Raw genomic sequence first — 21,756 nt, 5'->3', positions numbered from 1 at the left:
CTCTAATCGTCCACCCAACGATCGGTGATAATTCACCATACGGAATTACGTCGACGGTTTTATTACCATCGCTAAAATCAAGCTGTCTAATTGCTATGGTATGTATGTATAACTATCCATAGAAAGAGAGAGAGAGAGAGAGAGATAACGTGTAAGCTGTCGAGTAAATCGTTAAATTGACCATGAATTTCCACTAACCATCATCGCGTTTCCCTTGCATATTCGAATCGTTCGAATTACGATTTATCGATCCTAATCTTCGATTATATCTCCCTATTATTATACGAGTGGTGCCGTGCGTCGAGGAAAAATGGATATATCAAAACAAAACGAAAGAAGAAAGAAAAAAAATTATCAAACGGTAAGAATCAACGTCAAGATTTCACTTGAAATTGTATAAAAACTTGATACTACGAAGGATCGAATGGCAAAGAAGTTAGTAAAAAGTAAACCCTAGTAGATCGCGGCGAACGTAAAAGAGAATCAACGAAGGATCACGTATCTAAATCGACACCTCGATGCAATGTCGACGTTAATCGTCTTTCCGGCGACGACGTGCCGACACGCAGCGGTTCTTGCTAAGCGTGCTAATCCCCTATTAGTAGTAGCCCGATGTATGTACGTACGACGCGTCGAACTAACGTGTTCGACTTTACGATTTGGGTGCCATCACGTACTCGTGTGGAATCGAGCGAGTTTCCATTCGCGGTGGCCGATCGACTTTTACTCGCTTACTCCTTCCACCTCGAACGTTTCTCAAAGGTCCCTTCAGTCTTAAAATGATTGTAAACAAATTGAGACTGTGAATTTTACCAATAAAACTATATAACGTATCAAAGGAGAAATAATGATTATAATTTTCAAGAGCCTTACTACAATGTTATAATAATTTTATCTTAATCTTATGTTCGAAGTATAATATATTTATATATATATATATATATATGCGTGTGTGTGTGCGCGTGTGTATTACAAACATTATACTTATTATATTGTAATAAACTCTTTAATTTTCTAATTATGCTGATGAATCAAATGATATTGCATCGAATAAATCGTTGAAAATAAATATAAAAATTTGTTTAAAGTCGCACTCGAGGTAAGGGATAATAACCATGCAGTCTGAAGATATTTACAATGTAAATAAAAATAATATTATATAGTAAACGTTTGAAAAAAGATATGGAAAAAAAAAGGTAAGAAGGCTAACCTCCCTAGACGTCGGTGCCCCCAGGACGCAGGGGCTGTCCGGGCGGCGGGGCGCACTAGCCCACCGCTTGCTCGAGAGCTCGCTCTCCTCCTGAAACAATAAACGTGACCTGTAATTAGACAAGACGAAGGTAAAGGTGATAGGCAGTGAGCTCTGATGAGAGCTATTATAGCAATCGTAATGGCCCTCCTTGGTAAGATGAAATTGCTCTTCTAAGAAAATTAGCGAGAACGAAGAAAGAACGACGAGTCTGATTTCTATAAATACATTTACGAACGATTTAAAAGAAAAGGAGGAAAAGAAAAAGAATTTTCAATTCATTTAATTAATTTAAAATGAAACGAACATTGAATGATCGATGAATGAAAAAGAAATAATATATATTATAATCGCCAAGATAGCTAATAACATTATCGCTGGCTTAAAAATTTTCTAACCCGTTAAGATTATAAATAATAAAATATTTTATTACAATGGGAAGGAAAGATATAAAGAATCGGTAAAAGAATTACTTTAGTCCGGTAAAACGTAGATAATTCTCTTTTGAGACCACAGGACACATTAATCCTCCTCTTTCTCTCTTTCTCTTTCGCCTTATTCCACGACAGTTACGTGTCAGTCGCTGTTGCGAATGCATCAGGCGCACGCGAGTGCAGTTATTAAAACGTTAAAACAATTACGCTTTTCTAGCGTGACGAGCGAGAACACGCGCTCTCGACATACGGGAACGTTAAATGTCCGTTTCTACGGGAGTCTATGAGCTTCAGGGATGAAGCAACGAAAGAGAAAATGCAACGTGAGAGTAAAAGAAAAGAGAGAGAGAGAGAAGGAGAGAGAGAGAGAAAAATAAAAGAGAGTAATTGCATCGTTTCTTCTTATCGTCCTCGTCGTCGACGACGCAACGTGAAAGAAGAAGAAGAAGAAGAAGACGAAAAAGAAAGAAGAAGAAAATGCAAGTATTATGATGACTATGGTGTGCTTTCGAGAAACGTTCCATGGACCACCCGTACGTCCGGTGATAATGAACCGATCACGAGGGAATTGAAAACCGTCCGTCCATTCGCGAATCGATAAATTATTTAAATGTTTACGCGGTAAAAGTCAAGGAAATGATAGAGAAAAGTAGAAGCACACTTTACGGCCTGTGTATTTCTCGCGCGTTTCTTTTTTCAAACTGTACGCGAGTGTCATCTCGGGAGAATTATTTCTTATTTATTCCTTTCTTTACGTACATTCATACATACATACGACGAGCGATATCCCTCGGGGGCTGACAACTTGTTTCGTTCAGAAGATAAGAGAACGATCTTGATGTTGCTAGAGAACGACGAGAGAGAAAGAGATAGATAGACGACAGACAGACAGACAGACGGACGGACGGACGGACGGACGAACTGGCAGACAGACAGACAGACGAAGAGAAAGATAGATAGATAGAGAGAGAAAGAGAGATTATATAAAAGATTCACTCGCACGCTCCACGCGTCTTTCTTCTTTCTTTCTTTCGACCGATCGATACGCGAAACTTTAACGTGCCGACGACGTAATCGACATTTCCCTCGTTTTCTACGTTCCCAACGATGTATGACTCGTCTCAAGATATCGATCGATCTTCCGACGTTTTAAAAGCGTCATTTTTGCGAGCCTATCGTACGAGCTAGTACTACATGCTTTTTATTACGTTCCTATGTCTCGTATAGTAATAGAAAAGTTAAGTTCGATCTCGATTATTATTTTTATATTCTATCTATATCGAAACTAGCTGTATGAATTACATCTATATATATATATATATATATGTATACATACATACACATACAGGTCTCGTGAATAATCTATATTTAAAAAAAATCTGTCACTTCGGTGACACACATAAATTCATAGGAAATGATCAGGCTATTGAACTGCAGAAAACAACTATCGTAAACATGTCCCGTTTGCGAGGTACTATGATGTATGTTAATGTCACATCTACGTACCCACATACACATGTAAGAAATTCTCGGTAGTTATTACCATTAAATCGGAAGAGAAATCGTGAAGATAGAAAAGAAAGAATTGAAAAACTAAAGACAGATTTACGCTTTATTGATTAACAATTTTATTTATTCGATAACGATCGTATTGCGATACGTCGAATTGAAAATTTCAGATTTACTAAATGGAAAATATTCTTGAAAATTTTTTGGTTAAAAATAAAAAAAAAAAGAAGGGATATATATATATATTCTTTTCTCCGTCTAATTGAGTTTGTTAATATCGTAGGTGTACTTAATAATCCATGAATATATAAATGATCTCAATGCTTCACTAACAAAGGGTGAAAATACGTAGAGAGTAATTCTTATTATTATTATTATTATTACATACATATTGCGTTATACATATTGCGTTTGACGATAATATTGCAACGCTCGTATTTTACTTTCTCCACGGGATTTCTCCTATTTTCCTGTAATATCGCAAGATTGCACGTTGAAAATTGATTCGGCTTCTTGAAAGACGACGAACTTCGGTTCTCTCGAATATGCCGAGATATTCGATAGCAAGCAAGGAAGCAAGTCGATATAGTACATATTCTATTTATATCTAAATACATATATATATATATATATATATATATATATAATATATGATCAATGAAATATAGGACTCGATTGCTATCTAGAAACATTCTTATTCTAGAGATATAAGTATTCGTATTCGAGAAATATAAGTTTGCATTGTCCAATAAAGATTTGCCTCTAGAAGAATAAACTTTTGAAAAGCATTAAACGAAAATTTCGTATATACATACAAAGTACAAGATTTCGTAGTTTCGTAAATCGTAAGAAAATTTTTTGTTCATTTAACATCGAGGAGATTAATCTTACAAATAGGGATTGGTTAATTCGATATAAAGACGAATTAAAGATATCGCTTTAATCCTTGCAATCTTACGCGTTAATTCTAAGCGTAAAAGAGGCAAATACGAGAAAAGAGATCTCTCTCTCTCTCTCTCTCTCTCTCTCTATCTCTCTCCCTCTCTTATATATGTACGTATATATCTTTTTCTCTCTTTCTTTTCCCCCTCACCCGCCCCACCCTGACCCTCTCTCCCCACTCCCCCCACCCTTTCTTTCTCCTTCTTTCCCACGGCGGCGCAGCGAGAGGTCGTTAATGGATTAGGGCTCGAGAACTCGGTGCGTTCTGGTAAAAGCGATTTTCCATATAAGCGTCCACGGTAAGCGTGTAATCCTTCTGCGTGCGGTGAGTTACGCCAATCGGGTGGACCGTAAATTATAACTTTCGGTCATAAAAACAGGACTATGAAAGTGATTTGCAATGCGGTAGAGAGATATGTCCCCCCCCCCTTCCCCCTTCCCCTCCCCCCGCCGTTTGAGTTGGCCGAAGGTGGGGCAGATCTCAAATATAATGTGTGAAATGGCGCTTGTTCCTTCTTTATGCGGCTCTTATGCACTCTTATGCACCTCAATGCACCTCTCTGCACGTTCACGTTCACGTCCGCCACATCGTCTCTAATCGCGCACGTTTCAACTCTAAACGGCCGAAGGCAATAACCAACGAAACCAGTCGGCAAAAGCAGAGTACCATTACGTAAACACGACTGCATTAGCGAAATATTTATAATATTAATTATGCAATCGTCGTTAATTATGCGTTCATTAGTTGAATACTCGACAAAACGACCTAAATCCAATTACGTATCTCGAATCCTCTCTTACGTATACTATATACAACTAGAATAAACGTAATTATTACTTGCTCGCGCCTCCTGAGTATTAATTTCTTAAACGGTCTTTACATACACGAAAGCAGATATCGTTTCAGCACGTTCAACTACCCAGAGAGAGAGAGAGAGAGAGAGAGCGAGAGAGAGAGAGAGAGAGAGAGAGAGATCCGATTAAACTCCACTCGTTTCTCCTATATACGATCTTATATATATACTTCGTTGCCCATCTAAAATTACTTACATTATTACACCAGACATTTCTATTAGATTATATAATCTCGCAAAATATATTTGCAAACTTATCGAATTTGTACGATTGCATCGAATCAAAATGAGAAATGCATATGCATGTACATACATAGTTTAGATAGATAGTGCACTTAGATGGATCTATTAAAACTTTTGCGAGTTGAAGAAAAAAATTAAAAAAAAGAAAGAAAAAAAGAAAAAAGAAAGGAAAGAGAAAAATGAAAGAATAAGAAAAGAAAAAGAAAAGCAGAAGAAGAAGAAGAAAGAAGTAGGAAAAATTATGTCTCTCATTCGCTACAACTCTTATTCGCTTCGCTCGAGTAATATAGGATTGAACACACACAAACACACATATGTATGTACATATAGGAAATAATCTTCGCAGATACGGAAAAACATTACCTAATCTTCTTCGTCTTCTTCTTTTTCTTCTTTTTCTAGGAGTATCTCTCTGCGTTCTTAGTACATCGTACAAAGAAAAAAGAAAAAGAAAATATCATGTAGAGCAGAGTAATAAGCTTTATACTAACCGATCGTAATATCGTAAAAGAAAAACGTAATGTATGTATAAAGGGATAGTACGGAGTACGATAGTAAGGTCATTCGATGAAGGAAAACAATGGCCTATTTTGATTTACGAACGATATTAAACGTAGTAAGCCACGTATGCGTTTAGATCTACATATTATACCAATATTCTCGATATTTACTGTACGATCGTAACAGTCGAGGGGTATTCGTAACGTGTTCCAAGAATCGATACTTGCTTCCGTAAATCCTTTAGTTCGTCGACATTGTATTCTAACCCAATAATACGTCGAATATCATCGGCGTAGAGTTTTTTCACGATCGGAGGATTGTCCGATAACTAAGTGTAACGAGTAAATGTAAAAGGAAAAAGTTCCTTCTACATAAATCAGAAATGCAATGCGGGTAAAGCAATAAGTCAGCTTTTTAATGATGACACGTATCATCTTACTGATAATATACGTAAAACGAGAAAAGAGAGAGAGAGAGAGGAAGAGAGAAAGATTAAAGAGACTCTAAGAAAGGATCGAAAATGTGAATGCAATGCAATGCAATGCAGAAGCAGTTAGTTCAATCGTTTCGTACGGTTATAATCGAACGACTTTGGTAATTACATTCGTTAAAATAACTCGACTTGCCCGTTGCACCGGGCCCTCTTCTCTACGACCATTTTTTGTTAAACTTTTCTCTCGTCCCAACGAGGCTTCTCTGGCGTTAAGGGTGCCCTTATTCGTCCCGAAACTGCAGCTTAACCGAACGGACAAGACTAACGAGAATTATTCAATTAGGGTAGAAGCCTAATTGAAACGAAGAAGAAGATTGCGTTGAGACCGGTTAAACATACACGTCAAACTGTCCTCCACTCTTTGGACAGGGTCTTAAACTCTTGTGAAAGCTGTCATCGCTCTTCTTCCCCTCTTTTTCTCTTTATCCCTCTCTCCCTCTCTCTCTCTCTCTCTCTCTCTCTCTCTCTCTCTCTCTCTCCGTGTATCTTCTTCAATGCATCGAGGGTGAGCTGATGTTTTTTCACCTGATGAATCCGTTTCGAGGAATTGCTAACGAAAAAAAAGAAAGAAAAAAAACTTTTTTGCGTAATAAAAATTATTATTCCAAATGATCGTACGAACGAAATAACACAAGTTCTAATCCTTTCGTATTCTTTATTTTCCATAAACGAAACTCGTTCGTCCTTTACTTTCGTCCGAGCGGTGAAAGTTCGTACCTCGTCTTCTGCCACGAGAGATTATGTGCATGCCAGAAGAAAGAGATAGATAGATACATAGATGGATAGATGGATAGATAAATAAAAAAAAAACGAGAGAGAGAGAGAGAGAGAGAAAAGTCAAGAAAGAACGAACGACTAGAGTCACCCTACGTGTCTACGGACGGTTACGTATGCATATGAGCCGTGCATACGAGAGTAATCGCGTAAATCATGCAACTCGAAAACGTGGCACGTGTTGTCGGCTTTTCGATGTATATTATTACACTTCGTGATACCAAGGCATCACGCCGAGAAACTTCGTTCTCCTTGTTCGTTCTCTCAGCATTTTTAGAAAGAGTTAGAGAAATGTAGTCCGAATAAATGCGGAAAGAAGACGGTGAGTCTCATCCCATCAACGTACTAAATACGTAAGGCAGAGACTTGCACTTTGATCCTTCATGCGGTTCATTCTTACTAGAACTGATAAACGTGCCTCCATGGACTGCCGATAAAACGATACTTTCTCCGGAAGTCTATCCTCCTCTCTCTTTTTCTCTTTCTCTTTTCACTGTCTCTCATTTTATCTCTATCTCTATCTCTATCTCTCTATTGCTTTTAAAGACTCGGCTCTTGTATCTCGACGTAATAAACGAATATTGAAATATTGAACGTAGAGTAATATTTTTTCATCATTTAAAAATCATCCTACATTTCTCATTTTATTATCGATGATACAGGTAATATAGAGTGTGAACGTTGTACTTCCCCTAACGTCGCGTATATATTTCTTATCTATTATGTAATGTATCCAGATTGGAACACTCGTAATGATTTTATATAGCTGCTTTATAATATTTATTGCTGATCGTTTTCTAACCTTTTCTCTCTCTCTCTCTCTCTCTCTCTCTCTCTCTCTCTCTCTCTTCTCTCTCTTTCTATCTGCATTTGTATCTTTTTCTCGCACTCTCAAATGGCAAACCGTCGGAGTTTACTTTCCATCGGTTACGTGAATTGCTTTAACGCGCCATTGTGTTTTTCGTTCGTTTAATTAATTGCATGAAATCATCGTCACATTACCTCATTGATCTTTGACATAGAAAACTGACCGATTCAATGAAAATCAATCGCGTTAAATGGATTAACCAACAGGTTAATCAAAAATAAATCGATTGAATATATAATATGCGACGAAGAAAAACGAAAACAGTAAAACAAAGAAAAAGATATTAACGACGTATCTTATTTTTTTCTTTCGAATTGAAACAAAAATACAGATAATTTCAATTCTCATCGTCTTCGCATATCTGTACCTCGTGGTCCTTCATTATGTTAATAATCGTTCTTTTTCGATGATAAAGTTTCGAAGAAAAATGAAAAGAGAAAAAAATAAAAACAAATATCTCCAAATGTACATACGTACATACATATATTAAAAACGCGGCATCGATTTTGAAATAAAATACAGGCATTGTATAATAATTAGCTTTGAGAAAAATTCTTATTTTTCGTCACATTTCGAAAAGTAATACTTGCTTTACATGCTACAACCTCAGGACCACCCAAGAAATAATACGAAAGAAACGTTAAGATTCCTCTGTATATATGTACGTAAGTACGCAACACGCGAGGAGACTGAATACGGAATGTTTACAGCGTGAAATTAGTCAAGCACGCAAATGTAAACAAACCTTGTTCCTACACTTTGGTTCGTCTTTATTAAACTATATGTATATACGAAGATAGCATATATCGTAATTATTCAAGAAAAAGACATAAATGTTCAAGACGAATAGTATTATTCGATCGAATCGAAATAAATTGAAATAAATCGAAACAAAAATTGTCTATCATTTATTTATTTTTTTTTCTTCTTTTGTTTCAAAGTAAATGCAAATGTTGCGTAAAAAGGAGATACTATTCGAATAAAATGAACAATACAAGCACTTTTTTTCTTTTTTCTTTTTTTTTTTTTTGTAGTACAGGTGAATGTGCGTCGACGAGGAGGAGAAGCTTCAAGATGAGAGAAAGAGAGACAGAGAGAAAGAGAGAGATGAATTCGAATCGCATTGTTCGCAGAGAAGAGAGAATATTACAGGCTTCGAGCGAGCTAGCTCATGGTACTCGGATGTTTTACTACCTAAGTAAATGGTAGAGTTTCCACAATAGTACGCCGACGCACGAAACAAAGCACACCCACAATATAGCTAGAACCAAAATGGGAGGAGAAAAAAGGAAGGAATGAGAAGAGAAGAAAGATAGAGAACGGAATATCATCCTTTCGTCTTGGCGCCACGAAGCTATGAAGAGAACTCTTACAGGCAGGTGTATGCACGAATTATATATATATATATATATATATATATATATATATATGCTCAAATTTTTTTCTTTTCTTTTATCTTTAATTTTTTTTTTTTTTTTTTTTTTTTTTAATGGAAACACCCTAATAACTTCAAAAAGATAGAACATCTTCGTGAAGTGAAAGTTTAGAAAAACCTAAGTCGTTTGGTTTTTTGAAAGTAAATTTAACATAATTTATTTACTTCTAATTCTGATTTCTGATTTATTTCAAAGTTATATCAATGAAAAGGGAAAGACAAAAAAAAAGGGACAGGACTAGCAACGAATAGAGTCGAATGGAATCAAATAAGATCGTATAAAATCTAATAGGATCAAAATCTTGGATCTATTCGATCTCATTCAATTTTGTTCGTTTCTATTCGATCCTTTTCGATCCTTTGCGATCCTTTATTATCTTGACGTCTCCTGTCTTATCTCAGGTGGGCCGGGTTTTATTATGGTGTGGGTGTGTCGGTCTGTCTATCTTGTGGAGGAGAGGGCAGGAGCGTGTCTAAATGAGAATTGGACCTTGAACAGGTACAAGATTTAGGGAGGAATCGAAAGCTTTTTGAAATGATTACAAAAAATACACAAAAAAGAACGTATTAAAAGTTCGAACAAATATTTAACGAAGATGATAATGATGTTATATGACACATCATCAATCGTAAATCATATTGTTATTATATAGAACACACAACCAAATTCTATCAGGCATACGTTTATACAACGACATACGTACATATGATTCTACGAATGACAAGGGCGATAAGGATGAAAAATTCTTGTTCGCACGTAGCTCATTATTATTTATCATGTAGACGTTATACGTGAGTCAATGATTATTATACTGAATATAGTGCTGAAACATTGATGCATTTATTTGATTTAATCGATGAAAATAACGATGGTTTATCAAGTTTTGTTTAATTTAAGTTTTATATATATATATAATATAAAATACATGTGTATATATGTATGTATGTATGTATGTATATGTGAATCCGTATGCGGATGCTTCGAGCTTCGTTCAATCTACAAATGCATTGCGAGCCAGAGAGACAACAATGCCTTTCTCTTCTTGGTTCTCGCGCATCGAAAGGAGGAAGTCAAAGAGCGAACGAAACTATTCATCGCTCGTAAAAAGCTCGACGCTTCCTTCTCTCCTCCTCTTATTCCTTCTCTTTCTCCTTATCCCCTCTTATATTTTTTATTACTTCCTTACAGAAAAATGAATAATTTATTTCGCACGTCGATCATCGTATCTTCATCGTTGAGAAAAGACACTAATGTCCTCTTTCATTTCTTTACTCTTTCATATCTCTCTTTCTCTCTCTCTCTCTCTCTCTCTCTCTCTGCCTTTTCTTTCAATACGGTTCTCGATCGATGAAATTACAATTCCGAACGTGAGAACCATAAGATTGGCCGTGTAAAGAGACAATCATCCGGCCGTCCACTTTTTACCAGGACCAGAATCCTCGTTTCTCCAATGTATAAATAAAATTGTTGAAAGTCCGACCGAATCTAGAAGGAGAGATTGCCGAATTCGATTTACGAGGGAAAGCAATCGCTTCCGCAAACGTAGCATATCGAATATCGAATATCGTGATAATTAAAAAAAAAAAAAAAAAAAAAAAAAAAAAAAAAAATAGAAAGAAAAAAGAAAGAGAGAGAAAAGGAAGGAGAACTTCTGAGGAAAAATAATTTTAATGATTTTAATAATACGACGACTTCATAAGAATTTGACCTCGTGCATGAACAACGTTTTCGTCCTCCTTTTCCCCTTCTTGTCATTTTCAATAAGAAATCTAAGGAGGTGAAACGGAAGCTCGAAGGAGAGTCCTTAGCGCATAAGTAGAATCTCGCGCGAAATGCCAACTACGAGGCGCGTTGCACGTCCGTGATAAGGCGTGCGAGGGCACGACCTATGACTCTTCTCGAGTGAACATTGAAGCGACAGAGAGAGAGAGAGAGAGAGAGAGAGAGAGAGGGAAAGAAAGAGAGAGGGACATAGAATAAGATAGAGAAACGGAATGAAGAGGCGGTGGTCGAGCTCTCTTACGAAGCTCTCGCACGAACAAGATCGTCGTTCCTACGACGTTGATGAGGTCATGGAATGAATGGAAACGCTTAGGTTGATCTCTCTCTCTCTCTCTTTCTGACTTATTTGCTTTTATCCTTCTACCATCCTTTTATCCGACAAATTATTAGTATCACCTCCCATTTTGTGACGAGTAATCGAGAAAGATAATTTGTGATTTGACAAAAGGAAGAAGTCTACTTTCGTTATCCTTTTTCTTTCGTATTCTTCTTCTTCTGTTTTATTGCTCTGTTTTTTTTTTGCTTATGTAATTTTTTTTTCTTTTCTTTTATCTTCTCATTTCCTGCGGAAAAAGAGATAGAGGGCTCGTGGACGAGCGTGTTTGTCACGAAATAGGAGAGATCAAATTCTCGAGAATCACGCTTTCTTTCGCGGATGTAGTTTATATATATCTATATATATATGTACACATACATACAAGACCGATCCTTTCTTAATATCGTCTCATAATAATTTCAGAGTTTCGATGTCCTCGAAGAAAAGTAGATTGTAATAACGTTTTACTTCCTCTCAATCTCTATCTTTTACGTGTTTCTTTGCTAATATAAAAACGATGATCATTAGGTATCATACCTAACTGCGAACCGTTAACGATCTGTTAGAAACGGCAATGCGGCAATGTTCTTTTTTCTTTTTCTCCCCTCATTTTTCTTTTTTTTTCCCCGCAACGTCATTTAGATAAATTATTGAGAAGAAGAAAAGTATTAGATTTTCATGATTTTTCACCATATATCCAACGAATCTTATTTCTAACGAAAAGATCTCTCGATATTTTCTTTTTTTTTCTCTTTTTTCCGATACAATGTTCGATGATTCATTATTACTAGAAAAATATAGAAATCGCCAATCTATTAGAAAACTCGATGATAACAACGTCGCTTGTAAGTAACTTAAGTAGTTAAGTAATGTCAGCGAGAAGCTAAGCAACCGCCTACGCTTGGCTTCTTATACGTATCGTATACTCCTTCGTTCGCGATAAACTCGATGTTCAGTGATATCGATCGTCACGTTTCGAGAATATCTAAGAAGAAATCTCGAGTAAAAGAAAAAATTAATATCGAATCTTTTACCATTTTTTTTTCTCTTTTTTTCTTTTTCTGTGTTCTTGTTTTTTTTTTTTAACACAAATACATTCATTCAAATTTATATATACGATCTTCTTATAAAAATTTATCTGCAAGTTTTGTTTCTTTTCGATTTTTTTTTTCTCTTATTTCTTCCCCGAGGGAAAAAATTTTAAAGAACAATCGAAAGATCCTTTAAAGTGAGAGAATAAGACGAAGGTGGACGTTGCAGACACGTACGGGTAAAAGGTTCGCTTGACTTGGCTCGACTCTCTCTCTCTCTCTCTCTCTCGCTCTCTCTTTGCTCTCTTCTCGTCGGAGAGAAGATCGAGAGGTTTAAAGAGCCGACGGCGGACGGCCGCAAACGCGATTCGCTTCGGCGCGACGAACGTTTTGTCGCTGGTGATTGGCGTTTCAAAGGACAAGCGCGTACAATGCAATTACCTTAACCGCGAGCCGAAGAGACGAAGACGATACGGATTCGACGGGTCCGAATGAATAAATGCGTGCAACGTATACCTATACATATACACCTGTCTCACGCCTACATCCTTCCTCTCGTACTGTCTTAACTCTTTTCCCAAAGAAAATAAACGATCACGATTCTATTCTATTTAGTTTTTCTCTATTAACGAAGCGTGAGATCGAAACACAAAAGGTGAATATTAAATCGATGATTTGGTCCGTCCAATTGAAAAGCCAGCTTTCAGGAATGACCTTTTTTTCTTCTTTTTCCTTAAGAAAAGAAAAAAAAAAAGAAAAAATTTCATATTCCCCTTCAATCTTCTTTCATCCTCGATAATTTGACGACGATAATCCAGACTTAATTCAACTCGATTCCGTTTCCGAATACCGCAAAAGATGCGATTACAAGGTGGGCGTTGCGAACTTCTTCCCAATAAATCGATTTCGCGCTCGTAAACGATTATTTCACGTCACGATTCGATGTCTTTTATTGCCCCTAAAATGCCGCATGAATTTCTCGATAATCCATTGAACGTCCATGTCGAATCTTCATTTTCACGAATATAATCGTTGATCACCCTCGAAAGATAATGTATCTTCGGAATAGTAAAAAGTATCTCCTTTTCGAATCGAATTTTGAATGCAGGGTCTTTGTATTTTCACATTACTTTAATTTTAAGGGAAAAAATTTTAAAGAAATTAACGATCAAAAAACTTGTACAATATATTAAAAAGGATAATATTAAAGGCAATCATGTGCAATCACGTAAACGATCAATTAAAACCCATCATTTTCGAAACGATGTATTTGTTTTTTCCACCTTTTATTTCCCATAATAAGTTATATTCCTTTCCTACGTAATTAGTCTACTCGTCCCTTCTAATGCCGATACAATCCGACTCTAACTCTCTCGTCTTGATTTTATGACGTTACAATGAGCGAGATAAACGATATAAAATTCGTTCTATTGTGAATTGTACTTAACTATACTTAACTACACTTCGTAAGAGAGAGAGAGAGAGAGAGAGAGAGAGAGAGAGAGAGAGAGAGAGAGAGAGGGGAAGGGAGAGATAGAGAGAGATTCGATCGGAAAATAACAGAGAGAAAGAAAGATACTCGTCTAAACGTAGTTGGAAAGATTTACGGGACGTTGTGGATAACGAAGAGAACTCATCAGCATCGGTAATGGCTGCACTCTTCGCTTACAGCCTTTTGTGTCCAGTAGTTAAACTCCACCTTCGTTCGTATCTCGTACCGTGACTATCAACGAACACTCAATCAATTTTAATTACTATGGCTTTTACTCCAAGGATCAAATTCTAGAAAGAAGATTACATAGACGGACGAGGAGAAAAATCTACGAGATACGTAAAAATGCTTAGTAAAAGTAACGCGTATACGTTTTAAAAATCGATATTATCTACCTTTATCTATTCTTTTTTAATTTAGGATTTGCGTGTCTATTCGTAAAAAAAAAAGAAGAGATAATAGAGAAGATTTCGCTCGTTTACGTATTTTTACTCATTCATCTTTCATCTCTTTAATCTTCTGGCACTGCTTTGAAAGTAACTCAACTAACTTCCTATAATAGCCAAAGGATATAAAGAAAAGTTACCTCCGAAGTCTCGTCGAACGTGCTCGGCAAATATTTTAAATAGTCCGATGGTGACCGTGCTAAAAAGAAATACGAGAGAGAGAGAGAGAGGAGGACTGTTAATTACGAAAGGGCACGCATCTTTCGAAGCGTGCAAACGCATAGGCGTAGTCAAGACGCTTTACACGACTCGAAAGCAAAACTGTTTTACGACTACTTTAAAGCTGACTGAAATACGACGACCGATGAAATCGGTGCGAGGCCTCGGACTCGCGCTGCCGTACTCGCGGTTGCTGCCGCGTTGCGAACAGTCTTGCTCTTCCTTATGACTTTATGGCCGTTGTGCAATGATACAACAACTTTAAAAATCTATCCGTAAACGCACACTCCCGCACGCGCTCGACCTAAGAAGAAAACACGTTTCTCGTTTCCCACAACCCTCCTTTCCTTTCCTACGAAAGAACGAACGTAAGAAGTGCTAGAAAGAGAATCATTCTATATTAACTATTATAACGATTTAAAGCGTTAATCGAAAAGAAATTTAATCGATCATAACATAATTTTACGTAATAAATCACCGACAACGAGAATAGAAAAACTACGTAAAAATTAATGTTTAATGCGGACGAAAAATAATATGTGTATATATAAATATATATATATATATATATATATTTTTTTTTTTTCTTTTTACGAATTAACAAATGAAATAAATTTTCATAGTGAAAAAGAAAAAAGAAAAATCGAACGAGACGATTGACGTAAAAGTTTTTCTTGAATAGATATATACATTATAATATCTAATACATAGAGACACGTAAACGCAAAAGGCAACTACGCAAAACGTGTTCACTCTTTCTCTCCCTCTCTCTTTCTTTCACTTACGTAACACTGATTCCATCCTCCCACTCATTGTTCTAGCTCATCTTCGTCCCGTCTCCTCTGTATTTTCTATCTAATCAAATAATTATCACGTTCTAATGCATCCACGAAGGCTTTACCACGAATACGACGACGTAAACTTTTAATCTCTTCGAATGACGAGAGCTTAAAGCCCCGACGGCCACGCCTTAAAAAATGACTAGCTCGGTGGATGGTATGCAGAAACCAGATACCGGAATCGTTGGAATCCGTGGGTCGTTCAACGTTTGCTGACGTCTCTGCATATAATTAAGTATACTGATACACGCCGTTTCGTTCGCTTTTAAATACACGTTCCGTTTAATGCGCACACTTGGATACACCATGAAGCACAATAATGTCTGCTAAAGAATGTAATTGCTTCGTGATTTAATGGATACGGTTTTGTATCGTCGTTTAGGTTTTCGAAATGAAAAAAAAGGAGGGGAGAAGTCGTAAAGTATAAATATTTTTAAGCGATCACGTCGAATCATGACGATGTTTCATGCATAGTTTACGAGGATGATAAAGAGAAGAAAAAGAAAAAAAAAGGGAAAAAAAAGAGAAAAAAAAGGAATAAAAAGAAAAGAAAAGAAAAAGCGGAACAAAAGGAACACTTATTAAATTCCACGTTCCCTCTCGTTAGAACGAAGAGAAACGTTAAATCGCGTATCAAGGCGCCGCTAGTCGATCGAGATGCATCGCGATGCATCGTCTTTCCTTTCCAACGTTAATTCCTCCCACGTTCGTTTTCTCTAACTGTGCCTGTCGCCGATTCCTTCCAACCGATTAGAAAACGTCGGCTTAAATCGCCGCAGACACACATTTTCCAGTTCCTCCTCGGCGAATAATTAAAAGCCGATACTCTCTTCTTCTTACGATCACCGATCGTGCGTCGGCTGACCGATTTAACTTTATCGAGTAAATGCGATCGATTTTTCTAATTAGGAGAAGTTACCTTTCGAAAGTATCGTAGTTTCGATGAAGTATTGAAATAAAAGGAAGTTAAGAGAGAAAGATAGGGAAGAGAATGGTAGGAGACACCTAACGGTGTATTCTCTCTCTTTCTATTCGAGATGTCTCTCGAACGTGGCTACGAGTTTCATAAACAACGATTCGTGTACCGGCAGGTTGGTTAGTTATGATCGTCGAAGGTAGTGCCGAGTCGCAGGAGTGAAAGACCGATGGTATACGCCACACGGTAAGAGGGACCTCTTTCTCTCTTCCTCTCTCTCTCCCTCTCCCTCTCTCTCTCTCTCTCTCTTTCTCGTTCTAAGACTCGTGCTCGTATAGAAGGCCGACCTTTAAAATTTTCCTTCAGCTCGCGAAGGTACTTGTGTGTTTACTGCACGGTATGCCAACACCTGCGAGCTAGCGAGATCACGTTACCCCTTGCGGTTTAAGATTTCCATAGATGCGACGTCGATCCAATGTGCTCGCTTGCTTGCTTCCCCATTTCGATATAATCGACAATTTTCGATTGTAAACGTGTCGTCCCTCTTCTTATTCTTTTCTATACGATTGGCAATTAAAATCAAACCTAGTTGCTATGGGTTTGCTTTTGTAGATACCGAAGTCGCGTTATCGTCGTGAGATAAAATTTCTTATTAGCCTGACAATTAATTACTCCAAGAAGGATATAAAGAAAAAGAGAGAGAGAGAGAGAGAGAGAGAGAGAGAGAGAGCTATGCGATCGGAATTATGGAAATAACGATGCCGCGATCGTAAGGAGCCTTCCCGCGACAGGTACGGCCGCCGACAATCGTTTTTGCTAAGAACGAGATATCTCGGAAGGAACGAGATCTCCCTTTCGATTATGTTAACCGCGGGTGCATCGAGTTTATCGATACGGTAGCTCGCGATATCTCGGTAATGACAGACTGTATCGAGGAAGCTGCAACATCCGATAACGCTACACAAAGTCGAGAAGACGTATCGTCGTTTATTAACTTTAACTTCCGAACACCAACGTCCAATCTTTATTAGCCTATTCTCCTCGCACTTCCCCTTACGATCTTCCTGAACACGTTGTATCGTACATATATTTTCTACTTACTGCCTTGTTGTTCTCCGCAACTTATACTTGGGTCTCGATTTGCGTAACCGGCTTGTAACGATATTTCCGACTGTACTCGACCAACGTCTCTCGTTCTTTCGACTTTAAATCGTCATCTCTCTCTTAATTGGCCGAAAAAAAGAAAAAAAAATTAAAAATGAGAAATGAAGAAAAAAAGAAAAGAAGAAGCGAAGAAAAAAGTGAAGAGAAAGGAAAACGCGTTGGGTTTTAGATTCGCGGAAGCTAATCATTCGAACCGGAAAAAAAATAAATAAAAGAACAACAAAAAAAAGGAACAAAAGAGAAAGAAAAAGATTAAAAAAAAAAAAAAAAAAAAAGGAAGGTAAAAAAAGAAATTCAATTGACTTCTTCGAGATTACACGTAGAGACGAGATCTTTGAAAGGAAATAATCGAAAGAAAATCGAGAACGAGTAAAGTGCCCTTTCGAGTTCGAACGCATAACAAAGCTGAGAAGATTTCTTCGTGACTTCGTTCGACGAATCGGCAAAGCCTCTCTCGTCCTCGCCATAAAACAAGATCGCACGTCGCAAAACGATCGGGGGAGACGTCGTCGAGGAGCACCGACACTTGTCTCGTTTAATGTTAAATTGCATACTGCACGGACGGTGTCGAGTAAAAAGGAGTCACGACGAGACGGCTTTAACGAGCGGCAAGAAAATTGCCGTCGCCATCACCACCACCCTTGACATCGCTATAGCTATACTTTACTTTTGTCACAACTTATTCCATCTCGAAGAAAATTCTAGTGACAAAGGAAGAGAGAGAGAGAGAGAGATCGAAGGAAAAAGTTGAAACCTTTTAATCAAAAGTTCATGTACTTTCCAAGAAAGATTTACTATTAATAGACGATAGTAATCTATTCTCTATCTTTTTCTCATTTACTTATGGTTACTCGAGTTCTTTCCTAAGCAATACGAACTGCTCTCGAACATTCTGTTCCTTTCTTTCTCTCTCTCGCGCGCGCGTACAAGGCGCATTAATTAAACGCGAGCGATTAGTTAGATGCAGTTAATTATATACATTAATATGCAAATGAATTCCCTCTCTCTCTCTCTTTAACTATCTAGCCAGATTGTTCACTTCTTATTTACCTGCCTCGTATTTTCGCGCTTACTATACTTCTCTCTCGCTCTTTCTATTTCTCTTTCTATTTCCCTTTCGGTCTCTCTATTCTAACTGGCAGATTAGGAAACGCCTTTTCCGCAGCTCGGCGACATGCAACTTTTGGCTTTGAATCGAATCAACCGAGTCTCCGATGTCTACAAGTAATTACTCTTAGAAACTCCCTTGACGGTGATTAAGCGAACCGCAGGGAGCTATGGTAAAAGGGATTTCCGAGTCTCCTTGCGGATTTGAAAACGTTGGAAATTTGTCTTGCGCTAAAGCACAATTTCAAAGTCTACGAGCTTTCTTATTTTATAAACGAACAAAGTTCACCATAATGTGTCTAATTAACAAAATAAAAATGATAATTAACGGAATTTAAAATATCTTAAAAATTCGTAAAAATAAAAATATTATAAAAGAGAATGAGATGATGATGACGACGACGAATGATGTAACATCGAAAAAGAAGAAATTTTTTCCTCTTATTTTTTCTTTCCTTTTTCTCCATTCCTTTTTTTTCCTCCCTCCTTGACACAAGAATCTTTCTAACATCGAACAAAGAAGACGAAAATGCAGAAGCATTTTCCACGATATCGGTGCGACGAATAGCAAAGGCGAATTCCGTGCGAGTCTTCAGTTAAGCGAACAATGAGCTCATCGCGAGAGAATTTCTCTCGGCTTCTTCCTCGCGCATTCCGCGTGACTTCTCGCGGGATTCCAGTTTATGTGGCAGCGAGTTCGACTCTTAGAGTTACGTACGTATGTATATGTATCACCTTGGTGTTTGATAAAAACCGAAGAAATCCAAGTCGAAGTGTGTTGTGCTTGAGCAAAATGAAAAGAAAAAAAAGATTCTTTACGACGAGTACCATGAAAATGTACTCTTTGTTATTATTATGATTGTTATTATTTTCTTTTCTTTTTTTTTTTTCTTATCAGAATCAATGATGATCGTAAAGAAAGAATAAAAACCTCCAAATTGAAATCAGAAAATCCGAGTTAATTCAGGTCTTTCTATCGCACTTAGTTAATTATCACTAATGAATCCCAATTAAGGGTTTTATTCCGTTACGTGGAATTCTACGATCGTTGGATCTCTCGAGGAATGTTTGCACAGCTGAAAACTTCGATGAATTTACATAGGTATACGGTAATACGTATGTACATAAGTTCGATGACGATAAAGTTTCTTACTCTGAAAGATGTCTTAAATACATAAATATCTGTATCTCTCTCTCTCTCTCTCTCTCTCTCTCTCTCTCTCTCTCTCTCTCTCTCTCTCTCTGTTTATCTATCTCACTCTTTCTCGTTTACAATTAATCAAGATCTCGCAAACTAGGAAATGCGAGGACAGGTGACGAAAAGATGTAGAGAAGTCGGTTCTACGACAGGTAGATGTGTGCCCTTGTCCAACCTTATTAAAGCTGAAGGGCCTGGGAAGAGATGGGTCTTCTCTAGCACCTTCGTGTACCTCATGTAACTAACATTAGATGCATAATGCATGGATAGATGGGTAAGCTAGGTGTCGAGCTACGTGCGACATATATTCTCTTGGGTTGTCTTTCCGTAGCAACCTGCGAGCACTGTTGAAAGAACCTGTCGTATATGAACTTTATCAAACTAATGATTATTCAGTGATCTGTAAGCGAACTACTACTACTACTACTACTATTACTGTTCGACGATACTCGATTTCTCGATAGATTATGGCGATGAAAAAGAGAAAAAACAACGGAAGAAAAAAAAGGAAGAAAGAAAGAGAGAAAGAAGAAAAAAGAAACAGAAGAAAACCCGATGAGACGAAGTTAACTATAAGAGTTTCTACGACTGATTCAAGGAGATAAAACGTTATAAAGCATTGTGATGGTAATACGGTGTTAACGTACGCTTCGATATAAATCGCGAGTATGGTAGCGTGGTACGAGAAAAGGGTTTTAGTCGAAGCTGAGTTGTAAAACATCGAGTTAGTACGATATACATCTCGCTATCTCCAACGAAGAGAGATCGTCGTTAAAGCTTTCCGAAGTGTAAACAATAGAGGGTAAGACACTCGAAAGGAAACTTAACCATAAATTTAAATGGAGGATATACAAACGGGCCCGTCTTTGACATTGTCTTTCTTCGATGGAAAACGCGACTTCTTTTCCTTTTTCGACGTACCTTCTAAGATATAAATCATTCGATTCTTTAGATAATATAATGATATTCCTTGATGCGATGGCATATTACGTATGCACGTGCAAGCATGGCTAGTGCAATTACAAGTAGGCGCAATGGTTGCTGAGGAGGAAGCTGCTTCGAAGAGGACTTGCTTTAAAACGACCTTTCTCTCTCTCTCTCTCTCTCTCTCTTTCTTTCTTTCTTTCTTTCTTTCTATACCGTTGGATTCTGAAGTGATTCTAAATCGATTTGTCGCGACGTCGTGCTCGACGTTCTACAAGGAACGACGCCTTCTGTCGCCATCGTCGTCCTCGTCTTTCTGAAAGATGACAACGATAAAATAAGTCTTGGCTGGACGAACCGGAAGATACGTTGGCAGTAGAAGATAGTATGTATTTATGTATGTATGTATATATGTATGTACGTACGTACTTAACGTGGTCCTTGCTACTACGTCAAACCAAACCAAGAAAACGAAATACATACGTACTAGCAGAAGTAACAGAAGAAGAAGAAGAAAGGAGAGAGAGAGAGAGAGAGAAAGAGTAGAGTCAGTAGCCACGATAGAAGTTCGTACACGAAGGACAGGAAGGCGGCTTTCCACGGCTTACCACGGACGGCTAACAACGACGGTGGCCATTGTAGGGAGGGGGAGAGCCGTCGCTTGACTTTTACAAAGTGGACGCCTAACAAATGCCCGGCACGCATACATTAGCCCGCATTAATACCTGCTTGGATTTATTAATGCCCATATTATATTCATACGAGTCGTGTGTACGAGTTACGGCGCGATGCATTGCGCCGAGGGCACACATGAGCCACAAGCTCGATGATATATTCAGCGTCGCGCTTACTCTATTGTTCGAACTCAACCCTCTCCTCTTTCTTTTATTTTTTATTTTTCCTCTCTCCCTCTCTCTCTCTCTCTCTCTCTCTCTCTCTCTCTCTCTCTCTCTCTCTTTGCCGCCGAATCATTCCAATCCACGTTCGTACCTCTGCCGTTTCGTACGCATTTCAAACTA

At 37.6% G+C, this 21,756-nt stretch overlaps 1 protein-coding gene across 3 annotated transcripts in view; it reads right to left on the bottom strand.

Annotated features, from left to right (window-relative positions):
- Positions 1-21,756, bottom strand: part of LOC124430119 (Krueppel-like factor 6) — a 232,050-nt gene that overhangs the window by 157,467 nt on the left and 52,827 nt on the right. For 2 of the 3 annotated variants that reach the window (XM_046976253.1, XM_046976252.1), the window contains exon 2: positions 1,211-1,300. The exons of the other annotated variant lie outside the window; for it this stretch is intronic. In XM_046976253.1, coding sequence (XP_046832209.1) covers positions 1,211-1,300 — 90 coding nt within the window. The remainder of the gene's footprint in view (positions 1-1,210; positions 1,301-21,756) is intronic. 3 annotated transcript variants of the gene reach the window in all.

The sequence above is a fragment of the Vespa crabro genome, chromosome 17 (genome assembly GCF_910589235.1).
Source record: "Vespa crabro chromosome 17, iyVesCrab1.2, whole genome shotgun sequence".
In the NCBI taxonomy this organism is placed as follows: domain Eukaryota; kingdom Metazoa; phylum Arthropoda; class Insecta; order Hymenoptera; family Vespidae; genus Vespa; species Vespa crabro.
Note: the sequence above shows the minus strand (reverse complement) of the source record. Positions and strands in the feature narration are given on the sequence as shown.